Source organism: Anastrepha ludens, chromosome 5 (assembly GCF_028408465.1).
Source record: "Anastrepha ludens isolate Willacy chromosome 5, idAnaLude1.1, whole genome shotgun sequence".
Classification (NCBI taxonomy): Eukaryota; Metazoa; Arthropoda; class Insecta; order Diptera; family Tephritidae; genus Anastrepha; species Anastrepha ludens.
Genome location: NC_071501.1, coordinates 65,884,145 through 65,908,272, shown reverse-complemented (window position 1 = coordinate 65,908,272; position 24,128 = coordinate 65,884,145). Strand labels below are relative to the sequence as shown.

Here is a 24,128-nt window from a genome sequence, read left to right as displayed (position 1 = left end):
AGAGTGTCTCACAGAAGTATTCGGGTATCTTATTCTCCTAGTAGAAAGTCAAAAAAAAAAAAATATTTATATCAGTCCAAAAAAATTTATTTATAATTATAATTTTAAATATACATCCAGTTTTATATAAACACTTAGATTTCTTTTGAAAAAAATAATTTAACATTTCAAAAACAAAAATTATGAATGTTAACCGCTATAAACATGACCTGACTTGAATTTACATCACGTAAGCATTTGGAGTTTTAAATCGTAATAGGGTTTGCAAAGGAATTTAACATTCATTCTGTTAGTAAAATTCAATGGTTACGGTAGTTTTCATGGAAACTAGAACTAGAAACTACTTTGAAAAAAGAAAATAATATTTAATTTACGAAATGGAGGAAAAACATTAAAAGAGATATCAAATTCCACATTCGCGCTTAATTATCGAGCTGTGCAGACGCGTTTTTCAATAGTGATTACAAAGTGCCAGCAAAGTGCATTGTAAAAATCAAAACAAAGCAAATAAACACATCCAAATAGACGCTTTAACTTGCTAAGTCATACCTGTACTTAGCAACGTATTTTGCTTATCAACCCCAAAATAACGAAATAAATAAAAGGAAAAAAATACAAAAACACTCGCGTAATGCCTGTAAAGCGCTCTCCGTCTCTCTCAAATTTGCATGCATTGTGCACGCAAAAATTTGCTCGACCTGTATCAACAATTGTTACCTCAAATCCCGGTATAACTTCGCACACAATTTCAACTTCAGCTACGCTCAGCTGGAGCGATCAATGCACAACGCCAAAAACCAACACAACTACTCCAAACAGCTATACAATAACAACAACAAATACTCCAGTTACAACACTTGCATCTAACACCATAACCACAATAACAAACAGTAATTTCATCAAATACTGTAAACTTTACACCAAAGCGCACGCGAAATTCTCCCGTCACAGCATTCGAAGGTGGCAGAACAATTAAAAAACAAAAATCACAAACAAAAACGCAAACAAAGCAAACGTCTCTCACATCATATTGGTTGAGTGACTCAAATCAATTCGCTCCTCTCGCTGATACGGATCACTCAGATTGTGACAGTGGGGAAAAGTCAACTTTAACGCAGAAAAATCCTACACCCTATGGGGGGTGGCCATATATGTATATTCAATATGTTGAAAATATCAACAATCTTACCAAAGCACTAAATTGCATCAAACATGTAAAATATGAATTGAAGGTTTTAAGTAATAACGAAATAAAAATAGAATCTAGAAGCCATAGATTCAGTGAACTACACATCAATAATAAAATTATTAAAAGAGAATTCAACTACACTTTCATGCCAAAGGAACACTAGGGGTTTAAGGCAATTCTGCGTAATAGGCACCACTCAACTGATGTAAAAGAAATAACTCAAGAGCTTACCGAACCTGGCCACGAAGTAGTTTACATCCAAAACATCATGCAATCACGAACTAAAAAGCCTCTTCTTCTGACTATTATCTACGACGGCCGCTACAAATATTGACTAGAAATAATAAAGCCATTAAATATGATACAAAAGCCAAATATTTAGGTATAATATTGATGCAAAACTGATCTGGAAGGAGCATATACTTCAAAAGAGAAATGAAGTTAACAACAGATTCAGACAACTCTACTGGCTACTACGAAACGACTTGCGTCTTTCACTTGGTAATAAATTGTTAATCTTCAAAACTCTCATGACTTCGATCCTGGAAATATGGCATCGAACTATGGGGAACAGCAAGCAAATCAAACCTTAAAATAATGCAACGACTACAATCAAAAATCCTAAGGACTATCACAAACGCAGGCTGGTATATAACCAATGAGGATATACACAGGGACCTCAAAATTAAATTTATCGAAGACGTCATTCGAGAATGCAGTACAAATCATATTCACAGACTACTAACACACATAAACGAAGATATGCTGAAAATTCCACATTCAGAACTGCAAAAACGAAGACTAAAACGAATAACTGCTACAGCCCTAGCAGATACTTCATCACTAAAATAAATATCAACCTACCCACAAACCCAATTATAAGTGAAAAGAAACCGGAAACAGGGGTTGAGCTTTCGGGCCCTTATATCTTCCAGCAAGATAACGACCCAAAGGATACAGTTAACAATACGAAGCTTTGGATATTATATAACATACAAAATGTTTTGGCATCACCTTAGTCGCCAGATCTAAATCTAATCAAGCACTTGTAAGCATTTTTGGAGCGTGCCATTCGGAAACACGAAATTACGTCAAGGGACAACTTTAAAGCAACGATACACTAAGAATGGGTAGATATATCAGCTGTGAGAACGCGATACGAGTATTGGTTAAAAGTGCCATACGATATGGAATTGTTCTTCCGAATACTTTTGTGGCATAAATTCACATACTTTTTAAGTTGGTGCATTATTTGCCTACGCTTTTGCTTGAAAAAAAAATTTATTTTTTCCCTTATGTGACAAAAACAATTTTTTTTCTAATTTCGAAATTTATACCATCTAAATTTTTTACTAATGCTATAAGGTGCTCAAATATAGAATTTAATATTTCTAGCACAATTACAACCAGTGCTGACCGAGCTTCAAAGTTTGGTAAAAAGCTTTATAATACGTTCACATATACATAAGTAGATGATCTACTGTTTCGTGCTTAACACCCAATCCGTAATTAAAAAGCCAGATTTTCCATACAAAATTTCTCTCCCGAAATCTGAGATTATAAAATAATCCTAGATAACAACCATACTTTTTGACATACAACCCAGTGTTTTGTGTGTATTCGATAATTATTATTACAAATGTAAAGAAAAACGTCAAAGTAAAAACAAAATGAAATGGATGCCGGCAAAGAAAACAGGTTTGTAGACATAATTCTAATAAAATATATGTTAGGTTTCATTCACTATGCATTCATATAACAGAAAAAAGCGTTTGTCCATAAACGTGTGTCCTCTTCTTACTTATTATAAAATGTAATATCGAATTTCGAATGCGTAGAGCTGCCATCATTTTTTGATACCTCAGTAAACGGATTTCCTCCAACTGCATATTAATAGGAGCCAATTGCGCAACAAAATTAGCTATTCCTTCTCCCTGTCTTTTCTTCATATCGCTAATAATAATTAAACAAACCAAAAAACCCAAAATATTCAACCTGATTGTCAATTTTGCAGGTAATTTGCCTTATGTGAACGGGTAGATTAATTTTGTGGTGTTATTGGTAATTAATGCATATATGAACGTACTTTTAGAAGCCTTTGTCTAATTCTGCCTTATAAAATATTAACTAAGCTTGAATGCCTGTCTCGACTCCACTCCATCCCAATGGACTGAGACTATTTGGGTGCATTGTTTTGGAAGTCAGATTTTATTGCTTCTGCCCTTGATTTTCTAAGTTTTTTATTAAGCAAATCGACTGGGCATGTTGCCATGCTTTCTGAACACCACTACATGTATGTACAATAATTTACAATGTGAAGCTGCTTAACTTGATCAAAAATGATTATTTAATCGAGTCCCTATTGTATGAGAAAGTATAATACATTAACCATTCTTTTGTAGCATACTTTCTGGCGCGTTAGTAAGCTTTTGAAACCAATCAGATTAAATGCATTTAACCGTAACAAAACGAAACACAGTTATCGAAGATGCTCTAGTGGCATCAATGCTTAATACCCAACAGTCTAACTTCGATTATTCATAATGGCTAAATAACTAAGAGCAAGGGCACCAAACACTACAACAGCAACAACAACTACACCTGCTATGACTGTTATTACAAATAAGTATGTCTATGCACACATGGACAAATACAGTATGCACGTACATTGAGAATGTCAATATAGTGATATATACAAGTATTAATCGCGTTATTTCGGGATTATCATTAATGTCATGATTTATCTGAAATGATTGTTTAAATGTACAATAATAAAAAAATCAGGAGCTTCAAATTACACAAATAATTACTTTGTACATATGTATGCATGAATATCGTATTATATATCGATCACTTAAATTTTTCAAGCCTTCCAAATAAAATTAAAAATAAATTCCTTTTACAACGCTGTGCGACACTACTTTTTGAGGATGAATAATTATTTTTGCAGAAAGATGGATCGAACTTACCTGAATATCAAAGCCCCCAAAAATTTTAAAGCACGGAAGTAAAATATGATTCAAAATGTAATGCTGGGAAAGGAAACAGAGGATTAAGGGGGTATTCTAGTGTGGAGGCATGAATTTCCCTCGGTTTTTGAAACGCTGTACAAAGGAAACCAAAAAATTGTTACCATCCATTTTTTATCATTTGTAATAACAACCATTTTTGTACTTTTTAATATTTTTCAATTCGTCTGTAAATATATTCTATATTAAGCAAGTGGAAAAATATTACAAATTCACATTAAAACCTAACTTTTATGATTTATAGTACAGCTGTGACAAAATAATAGCGCACTTCCCCACAATAAGATATAATGATGATTTTTTTACTGGATGGCCTAGTAATACAATTATTTTTGCACAATTATAAGGGACCTAAAAAATCGAAATTTATCACATTTTGAACTGTAAACTTAAATAACGCACTTTTATCGATCTATAAGAAAAACAGAAATTAGTTATTTCAAATTGGTTAAATTTGTTTATTAATAATATAACTTACTTACCTAATTAGTTTTTTGTTGGGTATCCAATATTTTTTAAAACGACTATACTTCACAGCTGCGAAGTAAGCTTTCAATTAGATTTTGGCATGTCTCCAAAGGAATAGAGTTCCACGCTTCCTCCTCTTCCTTGCCATAACTCATTGGCGTTTTTTAATTTTTTTCAATCTGTCGAATCCTCTTTTGCTGCATGTTTGGGGTCGCTATGATGCATGAATAACCAGTTGAGTGGCGTAGACTCAAAGGAATATGCTTCCATTGGATCTTTAAGAATGTCAAGATCAGCAAACTTATACATATTGCCATTTAATCTCACTATTGGTCCAACTCCGTTACTGGAAAATGATCCCCAAGCATTAAAGTAACCCCCACCATGCTTTACGGTCTTTATTGTGTACCGGGGAAGCTTTTTTTTTCAACGAACAAAGTATTCCTATCAGGAGCAATCATATTAATTTTAGTTTCGTCCGTAAAAAGTATTACTTATATTTTCCAGAATTTTACGTCTTTGCTTCTATGGGCATTTGCGAAATACTATATACATATAAATACTTTCTCTGTTGACACGCCCATACAATTTATTTTCATTGAGGCGTCTTCGCACAAGCCCGCTTGATGCGACCTTAGCATGATGGAGATTTGCCTGGATACACTTCATATATTGTCTGTTGGATTAGAGTTGGATGGATAGCTTTCGTCCTCTGCATCCAACTCCCCAGCATCCATTTTGTCCGCCAATACATCAGTATTGACTGGTGCAGCCTTCAGCTTGAGGGCTACTTGACTGAAATGGTAATTTGCCCTTTCATTGTACTCCATCAAACTGGCTGCTGATTTCTGGTCTACTGCCAGAACCAGTGTTACGTTTGAGCCTCTTTCAACTCTTCTTTGTGTACGCCAGATGTCGACGTGGAGGCCTTTATTTTTCCCCTGTAAAAACCCCAGTATTTTCGGACTGGGAAATGGGAAAGTACCCCACTGCGATCCGTGAGTGAGGTATCTTTGATTCCTCTGTGGTCCACAGTGAAGCTTCCCCCCATGGTATCGCGCCAGTGATAGCCGCTTTTAACTAGTCCGTGGAAGCGCCATCCTTACAATGCAGGACCTGTACCCTGCTTTGTAGACCGCACCCAATAATACCAGTTTTATGTTCTGGTCTTTCTCCACCAGTATTTTCCCAAGAATAAAGTTCTGGATGGAGTCCATTTGCTCTGTTGTAGCGGCGTATTGGGATAGTCCCTTGAGAGCATTGCCATTTTGACACCTGTTGCTACATCCTTGTAGGTGGCAGAGGGCTGCCTGTTTGTTTTGCAGTTGCTGTTGCTGTTATTGCTGCGGCCTTGGATGTGCACGGCTTATCGTCTTTAGCCCGCTTCTTCGAGGTAGCCTCTGGTGGTGTCTGTTTCGACGACCTCTGCCGCTTTGGACCGGGCTTAATGCCATCTGTCTTCCTTGCGGACGTGGGTAGCAGAGTTTTGGCATATGCCTCCTCTCTGCTTAGCCCTTTTTAAGAAGGTAACTTAGCTTCTTTTCGCCTGCCCCGCTCAGTTTTTCAGGTATTTCGGCTGTATCTGTGCCGATGGTGTGCAATTAGGTGTTTCAGCTGTTGAGGTCACACCTAAGCTGTTTGCCTGAGGCATTTCTGCCCCTGAGGTTCCGCCTTTGGGGTCTTGAGTGACGACCCTTTAGCTCACTCCATTTGAGGGCTGCTCCTCCTTTCTTAATGGTGAGCTATTATGGCTGATCTCGCCATTTTTGTTTTTATTGTATCCATTTTGGTCCCACGAGTAAAGGGGCAAGGTTGGTCCGCTGTGCCTGTGCCCCGGTAGCGCAGTAAGCCACTTATTGAAATGGAGCCTTGCATGGGCGCTCCAAGATCGCATATTAGCAACTAGATACCCCCTAGCCACTCATCCATCGGCATATGCTGTTCCACCTTGAATTGGGGATTTAGTGTAGAGTTTACTCTCCCTAGGTTTTAGTCGCCTCTTACGACAGGCATACTTTACCTCGGACAAATTTTGACCCCTGATCCGTTGTGGTCAATGCTTACATATATTATATACTGTTTTTATACAATATTTGAATAAGCGCCTGCATTTTCGGTATTTAAAATCATCACGAATCCGGGATTGTCTTTACCTTGTTTTGTTGGTTTATGCTTTTTTTTTGTGTGAAAGACAAACTAAAACACTCATAATTGTCATACCTAACGAATACATACATACATACAAGTTATATTATATTTGTTCTGCTGCTATTTTTACACACTCCCTTTCCCACTAATAAAAATGCTATTTACTCCTGCAAGTGGTAATAGCCGACAGTTTATTGTTATTGTGTCGCAGTAATGCGCTCAATTTGTAACATTACTCCTTTGTTTTTTTTTATGCCGGATTAATGCTTCATGTTCCGTCAATTGCGAGAAATTATATTTAGTATTATTAGTAATATGCTGAAAGTTTGGAAAAACACATCAAGTACTGAGTTGTATTAGTGGAACATTTCTTCAAAGGTCTTTTCCATGTGTATGAAACTACATACATATGTACATGTAGATATATGCACTAGCCCATGTATCTATACCAATATTATAAAAAGGAAAACTTTGTTTGCTTGTTTGTTTGTTTGTTTGTAACGAATAGGCTCAAAAACTACTGGACCGATTTTAAAAATTCTTTCACCATTAGAAAACTACATTATCCAAGAGTAACATGGATTACATTTTATTTTGGAAAAAAATAGATATTTGGATTTTTCGGACACAAACTGAAAAAAATCTTATATATAAAATAAAGTCAACTTTTTGTGTGTGTTCGCTAACCGGCCGTGTCTGCACCGAATTAAACCAAACTTACACTCATTGTTAAGAAGGTATTGAAGATGGTTTCCGTATAGTTTGGATACCTTTTGGTGGATAGGGCTCGAGATATAGGTCAAAACGTGGACCCGGGTAACCTTCGGATGTGTATGTACAATATGGGTATCAAATGAAAGCTGTTGATAAGTGCTTTAATACGGGGTAATTTTCATACCTATTGGTGACTAGGGTCTGGAAATATATGCCAAAACGTGGACCCGCCGTGTCTTTGCACCGAATTAAACCAAACTTACGCACATTGTTAAGTAAGTATTGAAAATGGGTTTCGTAAAGTTTGTTTGCAATTCGGAGCACTGGCAACGGGTACAGCGTTCTTTTGAACCAGCCATAATGTCGCTTACTTTTTTAACGCTTGGGGCGGAACTGAACTGTCAAATTGACAGTGTGAGTTACAATGGGTCTATATTTCTTTCTGATTTGGATGCCATAAGAAAAAAACGTAAGTGCAACATGTAAAAATTGTTTGTGAATTTTTTTGGAGTGAATTTTGGAACAGTGAATAATTTCTTACGAAATTTGAGAATTTAATGTGAAATCCGAATGAAATTATGTGTTCGTGAAAAAAAATTTTTTTTCGTTTTTTTTTTTTGAAAAATATAAATGGATAATGGTTAAAAAAGCTCCAATGCTTAATAAAACATATAAATTGAAACGAAAAATTCATGGATGATCAGGAAAAAAGACGATTGTTTATTCATATGCGTTGATTTGAAATTTAAAAACAATCTTCTTTTTTCCTGATTTTCAATTTATATTTTATATTTACTCAAAAACAAATAGAAAAACAAGAAATATTGTTTATGCCAAAGCGCTTGAATAAAGAATAAAGAAATAAATAATATGAAAATCATATATTTTCTGTTCTAAACCATATCTATTCTATTTTAGTGTGCCCAGCGAAGGGGGCCGGGTTTGTTAGTAATAAATATATTAAATATGCAATATTAGAAAATTTTCTCTGCATATAAGCCTCAACCGCGCATACATACGTACATACATACTGGCACATCTGGTAACTTTGGCCTAAAAATCGGCAATAAAAATTTACGAGTAGTATGCATACATATATACATGTGTACATAGATGTATTAAAGGCTTTGCAAGGCGCCAAGAATTCAACAAAATTCAGTCGACTTTCGTGAGCGCAGGAAATAAGAACCTTCAAATTGAAGTGCTCGTAGTAGACTCGTTCATACGTAGCAAAATAAAGGCTGAAGTGAAATATTCTGCCATTTCTGTGAATAGTAATATACACAAACTACTCAAACCACGTAATACAACTTTTAATATCAAAATAGGGCCGTTGGACTCTGCTGCATTTCGCGGTCGGGGTGTTAGTTGTTTACACACCCAATACAAAATACAAATACGTGCACAAACAAGTTCGTTTAAAGGCTGATTGACGTCGAAGAGCATATATGTATGTGTGTGCTCTAAGCATGTGGATTTGTTTATGTGCACTGATGTGTTGTTGGCATTGGTACCCATTACCAGTCATTACTTCAATGTCGCTCCGGCAACAAAATTTTTTTTTCAATTTGTTTTGTTTTGTTTTATATTTTTAATATTCATTGCAGGGGCAATCATATGACAACAATACAAACAAGGAAAATAATTTGTGAAAAGTGTTCTCGTGCAAATGTGTGAATTTACTTTAGTAAAATAAATAAATAAATCCATAAAAATAGTTATAAAAACAGTTGAAGCTGAATGAAATTTTTTAAATGTTCAATCGTCTAATGCAATCACGCTGCGTGGCAATTGAATCGAAATACGTACATACGTACGCGGTATGCAGTAGCCTATAAGTATGCAACATCTTTTAAACTAATTTTAAGAATTTAGTGTTCTCTGGGGGTGTGGTTTATTGAGTGGTATACTTCTTTCTTTCTTCTCTCTGTCACACCGAAACGGCTAAGACTGGTTTTGTTTATGGAATGGCTATAATATGGAGATTAGTTATTTGTTTAAAGCACGCCCTCAACAGATTATTAAATGGCGGTCGCTGCGTGCATGTGCAGATAGTTTCCTTTTCGTATTAATTTTGAGAGTTCGGCGACAGTTCTATTAGAATATAAAATATAACTTTTTGTCCTTCTAGATATATTTTATATATGTATTTCTTGCATATTTTTGCATAAAAATCCGAACTATTCTCATAACTAAAGCTATTAAACACTCCTAATTAACCCATTACCTAATTATTATTATACCGGGTGCTTCAAAAAAATGTATACACACTTTGAACTTCCATAGAAAATTTATTTACCGGTCTACAAAGTTAAATTTCAGGAAAATAGAAAGCTGAAAGTCCAATGTAAATGAAACATAAATAACAAATGTTAATACTGTTCAAATTGGTGACCTGCAGCATCAATACATTTTTGAGTACGAGTCACCACAGATTCTGTACATCGTATCAAAACGTCCAATAAGATTTCTCTACACACTGCTTGAATCTCATTCCAAAGAATGTCTAGGTTACGTGGTTTACGTTTGTACACCTCATCTTTTACTGTGCCCCACAAGAAGAAATCCAGTGGTGTAAGGTCTGGAGAGCGTGCTGGAAACTCGATTGGACCCCTGCGTCCTATCCACTGGCCCGCCAAATTTTGATCCAGGTAAGCAAAAATGTATTGATGCTGCAGGTCACCAATTTGAACAGTATTAACATTTGTTATTTATGTTTCATTTACATTGGACTTTCAGCTTTCTATTTTCCTGAAATTTAACTTTGTAGACCGGTAAATAAATTTTCTATGGAAGTTCAAAGTGTGTATACATTTTTTTGAAGCACCCGGTATATATAATTTTCAGATTTAAAAAAATGTTTCTCCCTATGAAATAGAAATAGGGCTGTGGAAAAGATTATAAATAGTATATTTCAGCCATGAATTTCGTTATGAATTCGAATGCCTAAATTGTTACAAAATTGGCATTCATTCCCAGATGCGAAACTTTGCTTACCCTCTTTTTCTTCTTCATCTTAATTGGCGTGATAACCGCTTACGCGATTTTGGCCGAGTTCAACAAAGCACGCCAGTCGTTTCTTTCTCGGGCTAACCGGCGCCAATTGGACACACCAAGTGAAGCCAAGTCCTTCTCCACCTGATCTTTTCAACGCAGAGCAGGCCTTCCTCTTCCTCTACTACCACCAGCTGGTACCGCATTGAATACTTTCAGAGCCGGAGCGTTTGTATCCATTCGGACTACATGGCTCAGCCAACGTAGCTGTTGGATCTTTATTCGTTACGCTATGTCTATGTCGTCGTAAAGCACATACAGCTCATCGTTCCATCGCCTGCGTAATTCGCCGTTGCCAACGTGCAAAGGTCCAAAAATCTTACGCACAATCTTTCTCCCAAACACTCCAAGCGTCGTTTCATCGGATGTTGTCATCGTCCAAGCTTCTGCGCCATACGTTAGGACGGGCATGATGAAAGTCTTGTGGAGTGTTAGTTTTGTTCGTCGAGAGAGGACTTTACTACTCAATTGCCTACTTAGTCCAAAGTAGCACTTGTTGGCAAGAGAGATTCTATGATACATTGGATTTCAATACTGACATTGTTATCGGTGTTAATGCTGGTTCCTACATATACGAAGTCCTTTACAACCTCGAAATCATAACTGTGAACAATGACGTGGGTGGCAATACGCAAGGGCGCCGACTGTTCATTTGATGACCGGAGGTACTTCGTTTTGTCCTCGTTCACCACCAGACCCATTCGCTTTGCCTCTTTGTCCAGTTTGGAGAAGGCAGAACGAACAGTGCGGTTGTTAAGGCCGATGATGTCAACATCATCGGCACACGCCAGCAATTGTACGCTCTTATAAAAAATTGTGCCTGAGCGATTAAGTTCTGCGGCTCGTACGATGCTCTCCAACATCAGATTAAAGAAATCACACGACAGCGAGCCCTGTCTGAAAACTCGTTTGGTATCAAACGGTTCGGAGAGGTCCTTCCCAATTCTGACGGCGCTGCTGGTGTTGAGCAACATCATCTTGCAAAGCCGTATTAATTTTTTGGGGATACCAAATTCAGACATCGCGGCATACAGGTGACTTCTTTTCGTACTTCGAATGCAGCTTTAAAGTCGACGAAAAGATGGTGTTTTTCGATTCTCTTTTCATGGGTCTTTTCCAAGATTTGGGGTATTGTGAATATATGTCGATGGTAGACTTTCCATTACTAAAGCCACACTGATACGGTCCAATCAGTTGGTTGACGGTGGGCTTCAGCCTTTCACTCAATACGCTCGCTAGAACCTTATAGGCGATATTTAGAAGTCTAATCCCGCGGTAATTGGCACAGATTGCAGGATCGCCTTTCTAATGGATTGGGCAGAGCACACTTAAATTCCAATCGGCAGGCATGCTTTCATCTGACCATATTTTTCATAGAAGCTGATGCATGCACCTTACCAGCTCCTCGCCATATTATATTAGTTGTCTTTTATAAAACAAGAATTTGTAATAGTTATTTCTAATTCTTGCCAGTAGGCGTTCGATAGGGTAAAAAAAGTATCCATCACATATCCATGGAGAGCAAAGTGACAGTTCCAAGCAAGAGAAACCCTTATTTTGTGCTGGAGAAATTTCAGTCAAAACAAATTATCCACCACTAAAAATATGATCTGATAAGAATTTTTTTGGACAACACAAAAACGTTTAAACATTTTCGCTGATATCTCTTCTTCTTCCGGTTTTAGTAAGTGATGGCGAATTTTCCGTTCGTGAACTTTTTTGATTTTTCTGCTCTTTAAGAGAGAATTTTACGCTCTGCATTTGGATTGGTAGCTGATGATGGCTAATTTTGTTATCGAACACAACTAATGTTGTTGTATGTATGAACTGGTAAGTGAACAGAAAAGTGTCAAATCGAAAGCAATAAGTATAAAGATGTTTATCTCATTATAAGATGCCACCAGCCGATAGTATTGCAAGATATGTACATCGAACTCTCTTTTTATACACGATTTTGAACTAACACGGTTCACTAATAATTTTTTTTACTCGAAATTTTCGTTCTTGCACGAATCTTAAAACACAAAATGTTATTCTAAACAAAACATAATTTCTACGAAAATGCCTTATTAAAAAAAAATGTTTCGTGTAACCTAAAATTAATAAGTACATTTTAGAACTAACCGAGTCCGACTGTGCATTAAAATTTCAACGTAATCATTAGGTTGCGCGTAGCTGGATAACAGGTATAGTACAAGGTGGCGCAAAATTAAGCATCGAATAATTTTGAGTGGTGGACATCTTTATTTGACCTTTACGCAGTTCTTTTCTTGTATCTTTGTATCACAAGTGTCAAATATGATTGACGTACGACGCCATTTGCAAAAATTACAAATTTTCCGATTGGCTGATTAATTTAGCGCCACCTTGTATACACAACTCGAGAATGCTCAAAAGCAGACTAAAAACCAACCGAAGCCGTTAATAATTTGAATAAAACCCGATAGATATGCTGCACATAACTGGCATAGTATCTGACAAATGGTAGCATTTTTGGTCCAGCCCGTAATAAACGATCACGTTTGTTGTCAAGTAGCGATTAATAGTTGTAAAACTGATATTTTTTTCCTAATTTTTTTACATGCTTTGTACTTATGGATTGCATTTTCACTGTACACTAATTTCAATTTATAATAAAAATGAAATGGTTTTATTTTATAAATAATACTTAATAATTGTTGATTTCATTAGTACTTCTTCTTCAGTTTTTTTCATCTAACACGATTTTTTAAGTTGTGGAGCATATGCCCAAATTTACCTACGCCTCATGTTTTGTTACACGGTTTTTTGTTCTTGCACGCTTTTTTAAGAATCTATCTACCGTGTAAAATAGAGTGAAAAAGAATTGTTTCAAAGGCCACGTTTAGTTAGGGGAGTGAAGTTATTGCTAACAAATAGAAGGAGGCAGCACTCGCACAACGCACCAAATTTTTCCATCTTTGATTTTTCGTACATATGCATGTACTTATATATTACGCACAATTTGAAACTGAGTTCGTTCCAGGGAAACTGCAAATGAGGTTGACCAGTTTTTTTTTATAATTTGTATGTAGATCCTACAGTAATAGCTTGGAAGTAGTCCAAACATGCCGCGAAAGTTATTATTTAATTTATCTTATTTAAAGTTATTCATGCCTTAGAACTCATTATATTCAAAAGAAACTAGTTTTTTCTTTGTTTACTACTCAAAAATTCCCATTTCAACAGAGTGTGTTTCTCAGGTAATTTTCCACTGAATTGTATAAATTGACACGTTTCCACAATTCAAGAATTTGCAATGGCATTGCCTATTTCTTTTAAACAACTGCTAAAGTTTTCATAATAAGTTCACGTTTTGCTTGCAATTTCTTTATTTTGGTACAGTGATGCATTTTCATGGAGAATGTTCGAATATAACCTATACCCATGGGGGAGGCGGTTTAGGGTTTTCGTTAGTAAACAAAAAAAACTATTCACTGATATTGTTGCTGTAAAAACTGAATATCTCAACTTAAATATTGCAAAATTCATATTCGTACTGCTTAAGTATTTCTTAATTACTTAGTTAATTTCAACGAACCACTAAAACATCCCCATGAGATTGCGTCGATTTAAACGAGTGTTGCTTCTCTTCAAATTTTAATCGGACCGTCGGACATTTCCAAGTTATGTTTACATTCTTCGCTAAAATAACGCTTTTCCATAAGCGATTTCCTTTATTTAAGAACCCTCCATTGGGCACCCAGGCCTGGCCAGACCTTCTTCGACTTTGGATGCGAGTTTAACATATTTAGGTATATTATAGCTAACGGTTTGAGCTTCCAGGTAGCTTCCTAAAATTTCATTGTCTATCGATTTATGGATATAACATAAAAAAAAAATCCCTTGCATGGGGTCCATGTGTATGGGAATATGTGGCAAACGTGCTACACTTATAATTCATTTTTAAGTATAGCAAGTATACATTTTTAATTTCTTACCTTTTTCATTGACCTACAGAAGCAAAAATAATCGCCGCAAATATTTTGGTTCGCCGCAAAAATTATGATCAAAATGCATAATGCAAAAATAATCTTTTTATTAATATCTCTTTTAGGGGGGGAACAAAAACGTAACTGCCAAACTTAAATAACATAATTACACGAAAAGACAGAAAAAATCACATCAACACCGTCAGAAATCGCGAGAGAACTGGCGTCGTTCAAATTCAATGACAAATACGTTGTGACCGGGAAACAAAACACAATCCCCTTCTGCTGCTCTGCTACGACTGATCAAAATAAAATAATGCCAATTGCATCCATATATAGTTAATTGTAGACATTATACGGCGAGGAAATATAAATAATGCTCCTAAGAAATTGAAACGAATAAAACTAAAATTACAAAAAATCTTTCTAATATTACTTGCTAGTTGAAAGCGAACTGTGGCCGATTCCCGTTCTAGCGTTTTAATTACAAAAAAATTTTACAATTTTATTTCTGTGTCGGTACGTTGCCAGGGAGAACGAATATGAATTTTGGAGTTTTTTTTTATCAAATTGCAAAGTAAACATATCGATAAATATGTTGTGATAACAGAAGTTCGAATTATTTGTTACCAATCATTATGTAATACATAATAATTCTTGTTAAGCAAGTGTGGCGAATATGAACTTTGCTTACTGTGTATACCTATTCACCATTACAATTCCATTCTAATAATACTCTTCATTTTTCATTTATATTTTTATTTAATAGCAAACTTTCTGTTTTGTTTCATCAGAAAATGTCTACGCAGCGGAATACACAAAAAAGTCTGGTTTCGTCTGCTCCTGCTAATTCAGCGCCCAAAAAATATGCCCACACTTGTGAAATTCATAGCGAAGAACCGAAGCGAAGATGCGAGTACCAACCGAACAGCGTACGATCTTCAATACAAAGTGAGCTACTTTTGCTGGAAGATTTTAACGGTGGATTGTTGCAAAATAATTGTCAAGCTTTGAGTAGCAGCGATAGCATTTCAACAACAGCAAGCACTCCATGCTCAGCCATAGAATACAACCAGAGTTTCTATCGTGTCCCAGAGGATTTACTAGCACGTGGTGATTTTATTGCTTACCAAAGTGCCGATATAGCAGACTTCTTTAATTCGACCACAAACAATCACGCGAGGCCTCAACGTGTTTCAGAAATTTGCTTAGTCAATGATCACTACATTTTCGTACAACTGCCTGAACCCCAATTTGGATACAGCAGCAGGATGGATACGATTGTCGAAGAGGAGGGTAGTAAGACTGACAATTGTGAACGAGGAAAAGGCTTTTTGCGTTATTTTCCGTGCCAAAGAAACCGTCGCGTATTGCCAGCGGGGGCAGTGGAAAGAATAAAAGAGTCCGCCGAAAGCGCGACTACCGAAAAAAAACGTTCAATACCAAAGTGTCCACTAGCGCATTGCTGTTGGCGAGTAAATGAAAGCCCCGAAATATTTGAATCGCGCACAAAGATTTTTGGTGTGTTATGGAAACAGAAAATACCTGCGAAAGTCATAACAATACAGCCAACTAAAAGTGGCATGGAAGCTCCACTTGATCTACGCATCAAGTCTGTACGCATTCCCGAGAGTTGTGCATCAGTTGCAGAAAATAATAATCAAGTTGACACCGGCATTTTCGGCAGTCCTTTAAATTCGCCTTCTAAAGCTACACCACTGCCTGTGGTTGGTGGTGCACTACAGACATCTATGCATGATGCAATCACACTGGAGCAACATGCCAATTGGGTAAATGGCGACAAAATTGATTTGATGCAAAATGTGGCAGAGAAGAAATTTTCATCAGTAGTGGACGGTAAAAATACGAAAGCGAAGCGACGCAGGAATTTGTTTCATTGGCTACCCAAACGTTCAAAAGCCCCGAAGCCCAAATCCAAAATTCACGCTGTCATTTATAAAACATATTTCGTTCGTTGGAAAAAGCCACCTGATGAGATGTGTCCACATTGCGGTTGCTTAAGAAATGATGAATCCTCTACAGTTGCGTCCTGTAAATGGAGACGGTGTCATTCGGCTACATTTTAGAGGGTGCCGTAAATGTAAGCCTTGTGATAAGGAGTTAAGAAACAGAGGTTGTGAATGTACATTAGTATTTACATTATAAATACCGAAAACTGTAAATTGTAAATATAATTCAATTAAAATTTATTAATTAAAGTTTACATGATTTATTAATAGGTAAGTTATGTATTACGAGTATTGAGGTGATGAGTTTATTTCAAAGTATGTTGGCTTAAACAATCGAATGTCTACTCAATAGAATTTTGAACGACTATCAATAAATAGTAGTGAATTTGACAGAATATTTTGGATCGCCGGTTTCACCACAGCTTAGAGCTCTGTTAACTCTGTTAGATTTTACTTAGTTTCCATAGAAACTTAGAGATTGTAACTCAGCACGTCATTACATATTTACAATGCTTTGGTTTTGGTATTGTTAGATGCATTTTGTATGCGGTTTTGCGGTGCTACTCTGCTTAATTGTATCTCGAACAAAACCAAGCACATTCCAGATAGTTTCGTTGCAAATCCGGAGTCGATCGCGAAAATCGTTTTCTTTATATAACTTGAAGAATTCTGGCCGAGATCTGATTTTTTTTATTCGTCGCATTTGATTTAACATTTGACATTTCATCATATTCATTATTACTATCACAATCACAACCGCAGTCCGATTAAATGTTTTTTTTTTTCAGCTAAAAATTTCTTATTTTATTCTATTAACCTCTGCTGAAAACTCAAAACAAATATTAGCTTGTACATAAGCAATGCTAAATCTCCGATTTTCAGTGCTTAAGCATAACTTAAGTGAAAACTGTAAAAAACTATTTCACCGTCTTATCTTAAACATGGAGTATTAAACTGTGAATATTTAATTATAAAGCAAATTTTGTAAAGAATGAAGCAATACTTCTTATTAATCCCTAATTTATCGTTGGAGTCCAATATTGTAAAGTAAATATAATATAATTAAATATAAATAAAAAATATATTCACCATGACCGACGTATGAAATTATTCGCCAAAGAGGAAAATTCATTCGTGAATATTACGTTTGCCCAATTCCGACCTGAATTTACCTTAGTAAATGCAACTCTTTACGTACCGCTGCCGAAGAAGAAATTGGATTTCGACGAGCCCGAAAAAACAATTGGTATGACGACATGTGGGTTCGCTACCGGGGCTTAAGAAAGGAAGAGAGTCGTATTATCAGAAAGAAGAAACGAGAGGCCGAAATGCGTGAGGGTGATGAACTTGAGATTGCGGCCAATAAGAACAACGCCCAAAAATTCTACCAAAAAGTTCGGTGGCTTACAGAAGGTTTTAAGACCGGGGCGTTTTCCTGTAAGAACAAAGACGGCGGTCTGGTGACTGACATCCAGAGCATTCTTAAATTATGGAGGGAGCACTTCTCGAGCCTTTTAAATAGTGACAGCCGCACATGTCACAGAGAATGTGAAGATTCCGATACCCTAATCGTTGACGACGGAATTATCGTTCCGCTACCCGACCATGACGAGGTGAGAATAGCGATAACGCGGCTAAAGAACCACAAAGCCGCGGCAGCCGACGGACTGCCGGCTGAGCTATTCAAACATGGCGACGAGAAGCTGTTAAGGTGCATGCATTAGCTTCTATGCAAAATATGGTCAGATGAAAGCATGCATGCCGATTGGAATTTAAGCGACCTGGATTGAATTGATGGACAGATAGATATATTTTGAGCCGTTCCTGCTACAGAGGAGAGCAATCGAGTGTAGCATTCCACCCAAATCGCGAGTTGTTTTTCCGTTGTGGTCACCAGTTCACCGTAAGATGTTTTTAACGGCCTATTAGCTACTTGGTTATTTCTTTTAACCAGTCTTTTTGCCGCCATATACGGGTATCTGCTGCGGTTGAACTCGGCAGCTGGTTGGGTTCTGTAGCTAGTGCATTTACTTCTGCGCGCTTGTCTCGGCGAACGCTACTTTTTACTTCTCTTTGTATAGAGATATAATTAGTCCTGCCATAAGTCCTTAACTTCATGAAATCCCAAAAATGTTTCTTTAATGACAAGTGCCTTAGGGATCCCATTACAATCTTTTTTGATCACACAATAACGGTAAAGTTCACACATTTGATCAATTTTTGAAATATCTTGCGTTGTATCGAATATGATAGAGTAGAACGGTGCTTCATTTATTTCATTTGTAAGTGAATTTTCTACTTTTAAAACCAGGACAGAAATTAGCTCATTTTGTATTTTCGGACTTAAGTATTTTATTTGGCCCTTTGGTTTATTTAACAACTCTTGCAAAATCGGATCGTATTTTCCTAATAACTCAACAATACTCAAAAAGTTTCCTTTGGAGCTTGGATCAATGCTATCTGCGTTTTCTGTGGCCACGAAAGGCTAAATTACATGTTGAAAGTGTCAGAGTAACATCAAGGAGTCTAGAAAGTACTTGTCGCCAAAAGGATTTTTCTTTTTTGATCATAGACTCTTGCACTTCATCGAGTGTTCCATGTAGTCGCCACTGTTGATACGTAAGACAGGAATTTTTGATGTCTCGTGTCTTTGTATGCCATCTACAATATGTTTCCAGTTGTCATAGCCCTCAATCCAAACATTTTGTATATTCTTAGATGCCCGATTTGCGAATAACCAACACGGTTCACAATACACACTCTGAAGTATTAAAGAATAGGAAAGCCATGTACGTTCAAGCTTGATGCCAGACTTGGAAACAATATAGTATGGTTTTTCTATAAAAGATCTATTGTTACTATCTTTTAAGAAAGGGCCATTAGGTTTGCAATGTCGGCAATCACGAACCTTTTCACTTGATTAGAAACCAATGGATGCGTTTTAAAATGAATAAGAACCTGCAATTATCGGTATTTTGATTGACGGTCTTAAGTAAGTAAAATTACTTGTCACGCGTGGTTCTCTAAAAATGAATAAACATCTTTTTTTTAAGTTCGGTTGAAATGCTTAACGTTTTATTGATTGGATTTCAAGCAGAATTTATAAAAATATACTTTTCACATAAAATAAATTACTCATGTACAATATAAAAAAAATCTTGAGCTCGCGGCCTGTTGGCCCGGGGCCCTCTTGGGTCGGGGGCCCGTGGCATTTTGCCACCCATGCCACCCACCAATTTTGAGGTTTTGTTCAATTATTGACTAATCGTTTTGTTTTTGGATGCGCACCTTCCCATCACGCGTTCCATGTTTTTGTTGCCTGAGCCTAATAGCAATATTATGTCACCTTTCGCGATGTTTATGTCTATTCTCAACAGAAGGCTTCCTTTTCGGAGTAGGGAACTGTTTCAGAAGGAGCATAACATTGGATATAGGTGATATTTCGGACGCGAGATCTTGGACAGGCAACTATGATGCGATCCGTGTATTGCTTCCACTCTATCAGTGCCGCTCGCGCTTGCTTAGCGAGCAGTTATTTAAAATTTCTTTGCTCACTTGAGCCAGGCGTGATGCTTCAATAAGTGTACGAATACTCCGTGTTCCAAATCTAGTCCTGTTTTTCATGCCAACGGCCGTCGAATTTGTAGCAGATTGTTTTATCCGGTAAAGTATATCTTCTTAATTGGCGCGATAACCGCTTACGCGATTTTGGCCGTTTCTTTCTCGTGCTAACCGGCGCCAATTGGACACACCAAGTGAAGCCAAGTCCTTCTCCACCTGATCTTTCCAACGCAGAGGAGGCCTTCCTCTTCCTCTACTATCACCAGCTGGTACCACATCGAATACTTTCAGAGCCGGAGCGTTTGTATCCATTCGGACGACATGACTCAGCCAACGTAGTCGTTGGATCTTTATTCGCTGCGCTATGTCTATGTCGTCGTAAAGCTCATACAGCTCATCGTTCCATCGCCTGCGATATTCGCCGTTGCCAACGTGCAAAGGTCCAAAAATCTTGCGGAGAATCTTTCTCTCAAACACTCCAAGCTCACTTCAACAAACCAAACTTTGATCACAATCAGATATACGATGTATGAACATAGAAACTACAAACAAAAAAATGCACCTCACCTTTCTCGGTTCATGGGGGCCTTAGTAGTAGCCTTAGTTTTAAAAAATCATCGTTTGACAGCAAAAATGTATAGTCCCGCCTTAGCGCAAAATACAGACACTTATGCACATATGAGGTCAGTTATTTGAATGCAAATCCATTTATTTTGCACACAAATATTTTTACATATGGATACGTCACACTAAAGAAACAACCGATACTTATTTGCTGATCGCACAATATGATATGGGTGAAAGTCCTTGCCAGCTAGTTTGAAGGAGAACTATTGTATTGTGGTCTTTAATATGTATGTAAATATGCTAAAATATACATACACACATAAATATTTATAAATATATACCTATTGCGGCGGCTGTTAGGTGGCCTAGCACGTAGTTATCCTTTCAACGGAGCTGTTAAATATCGGGCAATGTCGTTCATTACTCCTTTGACTGCATGGCGTGCAACATTTTCACTCACTTGCTTGCGCGCTACCTCTTTGACGAAATGAAAGAAAAAAAATATAAAACTAATTACAATATAAAAAGTTATTGCCGGCCAACGTCATTCTACATAGTTCACAACAAATTTCTTGAGTCGACAACTCTTTTGCGATGGCAGGTTGCTAGTTAAGTTTGCGTATGTGTATGTGTGCCCCTATGTACGTAGATGGATATGCATATTCAAAGTGCAAAGGCTTAGTACGTCTTTTGGTCTACGCGTTCGACATGAACAGGTTCGTAAAAAATATTGGAAGTCAAGGCTATTAAACAGTAGGTAAATCAGAATTTATACACTTCCAACATGATTCTACAATAAAAGGTTCTCCCAGTAAACAACTTTCTCGTTCCTTCTTGACAAATTGATTCCCTTAGTAAGAAACTGTTTGTTTACTCCAGAAATTTTCAATAAAAGTGGAGGAAAAGTAAAACTTGTAGGAAGACCATTTCGTTTCCAAAAGTGTGTGCTCATGAACAAAAAATTTTATCATGAACAATAATATGTTCAGGCCCAGTATGACATACCGCTTAAATCAAGATCTAATAGAGCATGTCTTTGGGGCAATACACGCTAAAGGTGAAATTTTTGAAAACCCTTGCCCGAAGCATTCCCAACACAGGCAAGTTGTTTTACAAATACATAAATCAGCAATATGTAATTAATTACAGCCGGCAACCCCCGTGAAAACATATAAACTGATGAAGCGGAGTGGCTTTGCCTAAGTGGTACATCGGTGAAGAATTTAATAAACTTTCTTATGAAAGAACTCTCGTTTTGCAACGGGAGATCATTTCCCAACAAGAAGAAGAGCCTCCCCATGCGGTTGCGATCGGACACATTGAAAACTGCTGGGATTTAGTAATAATTAGTGCTCCTTCCAATGGGTGGATGAGGTGTACAGGGGAGGCTTAACGACTGCAAAAAATTAGAGCTTATGAATACTAAGTTTTAACCGTGCAACTATTCGGCACTGTGATAACTACTTGGAAAAACTTCTTGAGTTCCAATAACGTACATGCCTGCGCCAACGTCAAAAAGCTTTGCTTCAAAGCAAGAATTTACCAATTAATTAAACATTTACAAATATTATAATAACTAATTAAACATTAAACAAATACAATAATAACTAATTTAAATAAGTGCAGGTTCTTTGTCAAGTAGTTAGCAGTGTAAGGAAAATCGTGACTTGAGGGAAAACTCCAAACATACGCACGCTTCTTCTAAGAAATAATTCATTACAACATATTTTGCTTAAATGACTTGATAGCTTTATAATGGCGTAACTTGGCAGCTCCACAATCTGTTTCAAATTTAAAATTTAATTCACAAATTATATTGTAATACTTGGATTAAATTATTCCATTTTTCTTTTTAAATAACACTTGGCAATTTCTGTACGCATTTGCAATTTTAGCAATGGCAGCTACTTTTATAATTTAGCATCACACTATACCCGCAATCTGAGTAATCTTGAAGTTTAATGCAGTCTTACACATTACCTATGCAACTGTACTTTATATCTACAGCTTATCTGCATACCTCACAGAACCTGATATTACAAAAACGTCCGGAATATCAGTAAAAAATATCTAGAAGAGTGACGGCCTCAGATGGCTCCCTTGAGGTACACCAGAAGTGGCTTTAATAGCATCAGATACAATAATATTTCTGCGGACGAATTGCGTCTTAAAGAAATTGCCCCGGAATTAGTGATCTGGTAAAAATAATTGACAAAGGTAAGGCTAATGCGGCAGTGCAATTTTTCAATAAAGTAGGAGGAAAACCATATTCTCCAGGAATTATTTGACATGACCGAGAGACCAGCAAGATCTTCTTCAGCTGAGAGCTTCAAACCAATAAGGGCAAGTAAAAGTTTTCAACTTTTGTAGAAGCTTCTCCCAAATAATGTACCATATTACGAATTCCGGAATTTCTTTTCACTATTTTTAAAGTGTCAAAATCGTTTACCATTGAACATTATTTGACTCTCAATTTTCAAGACGCAGTTATGATAAAAAAAATTGTTCAGAGCATCAAACACTTCTTGCAAACTGCAGTAGATTTCAAAAAGCTCCAAACTTCTGTTTGTGTATTTTCAAAACATTCTCTAATAATTTAAATTTATATTTTAACCCGTTCGCGTTCCATGTGAGTAAAAAAAACCTTTTCGGATACTAATTTTACTAAAAGGGATATCATTTTTTTCCACTTTTCCTACCTTTCTTATATGCAAACTTTTGTAAGAGAGTATCAAAGCTGTAATATTACAACTGTGCAAACCACCAATTAATATTCCAGCTCTCATTTGAACACAAAATCAATTCGTTTCGTTCTGTCAATTCATTCTTTTTTACATACACCCCATTTAAAATTGGCATGACAGTGCATTCCTTGCCTTGGAAGGTTTATCAGCAATAGAAAATTAACAAAATATGGTGAAAGTGTTAAAGCAATCTGTCCCTCCACCTTTATGCGTCGATACATCGATGTGCTTTAGAGTTTAAGGATGCACTGTGGACGTTCAAAAAGTGCAGCAACACCAGAAATCATCGACGAGTGTTTGATGTTGTTTAGGGCCTGATCGAGGGCAATGATATACTACCAGGTTTGGCCATCCGAAGTGTGAGAGTACCTTCGGCTGCCTCGTCACCAAGAACCCGGGAACAAAATACTGACCACTCATTTCACACGTATTCACACGCTCGCCCAATCAGTCATTGTTCAGAGAGCAACGGAGTAACATTTGAATGGCATTGATTTTTTCATATATCACCAACCAATCTCATGACGTCGCTTGCGTCAACCGATCAGCTGATTTCTTTAAAATTTCTTAGAGCCGCCAACTGTCTGATGTTGGCCACAAATCTGTATTCTTTAAATCGGGCGTGATCGGTGGTACTATGTATGATGTGAAACGGCCTTACGAAAATCAAAATTTGAAGTGAAGTTTGTGCTGTGGAACAGTATTTTGCAGAATTTTCAGCTTTCCTACTTTTC

General features: G+C 36.7%; 2 protein-coding genes across 4 annotated transcripts in view; one reads left to right on the top strand and one right to left on the bottom strand.

The window, feature by feature from the left end:
• LOC128863202 (epidermal retinol dehydrogenase 2) overlaps positions 1-21,238 on the bottom strand; it is a 46,321-nt gene extending 25,083 nt beyond the window's left edge. Inside the window, exon 1 of one of the 2 annotated variants that reach the window (XM_054102232.1) lies at positions 20,992-21,238. The gene's annotated coding sequence lies outside the window, so the exon portion shown is untranslated. Of the gene's footprint in view, positions 1-717; positions 895-20,991 lie in introns of those variants that run through there. The other variant, XM_054102231.1, reaches the window with a different exon arrangement.
• Positions 14,983-16,721, top strand: LOC128863201 (uncharacterized). 2 transcript variants are annotated; one of them, XM_054102225.1, is made up of 2 exons: positions 14,983-15,071; positions 15,322-16,721. In XM_054102225.1, exon 2 carries the CDS (start codon positions 15,350-15,352, stop codon positions 16,637-16,639), a length of 1,290 nt encoding a protein of 429 aa, XP_053958200.1. In that variant the 5' UTR covers positions 14,983-15,071; positions 15,322-15,349; the 3' UTR covers positions 16,640-16,721. The 2 variants fall into 2 exon arrangements, with proteins under 2 accessions (XP_053958200.1, XP_053958201.1); XM_054102226.1 differs by having other exon boundaries at positions 14,984-15,071; positions 15,347-16,721.
• Positions 21,239-24,128: the final 2,890 nt, after the last annotated feature.

Excerpts from the sequence above, each read along its gene's own strand:
- LOC128863201 (XM_054102225.1), top strand. The coding sequence starts at position 15,350 with ATGTCTACGCAGCGGAATACACAAAAAAGTCTGGTTTCGTCTGCTCCT.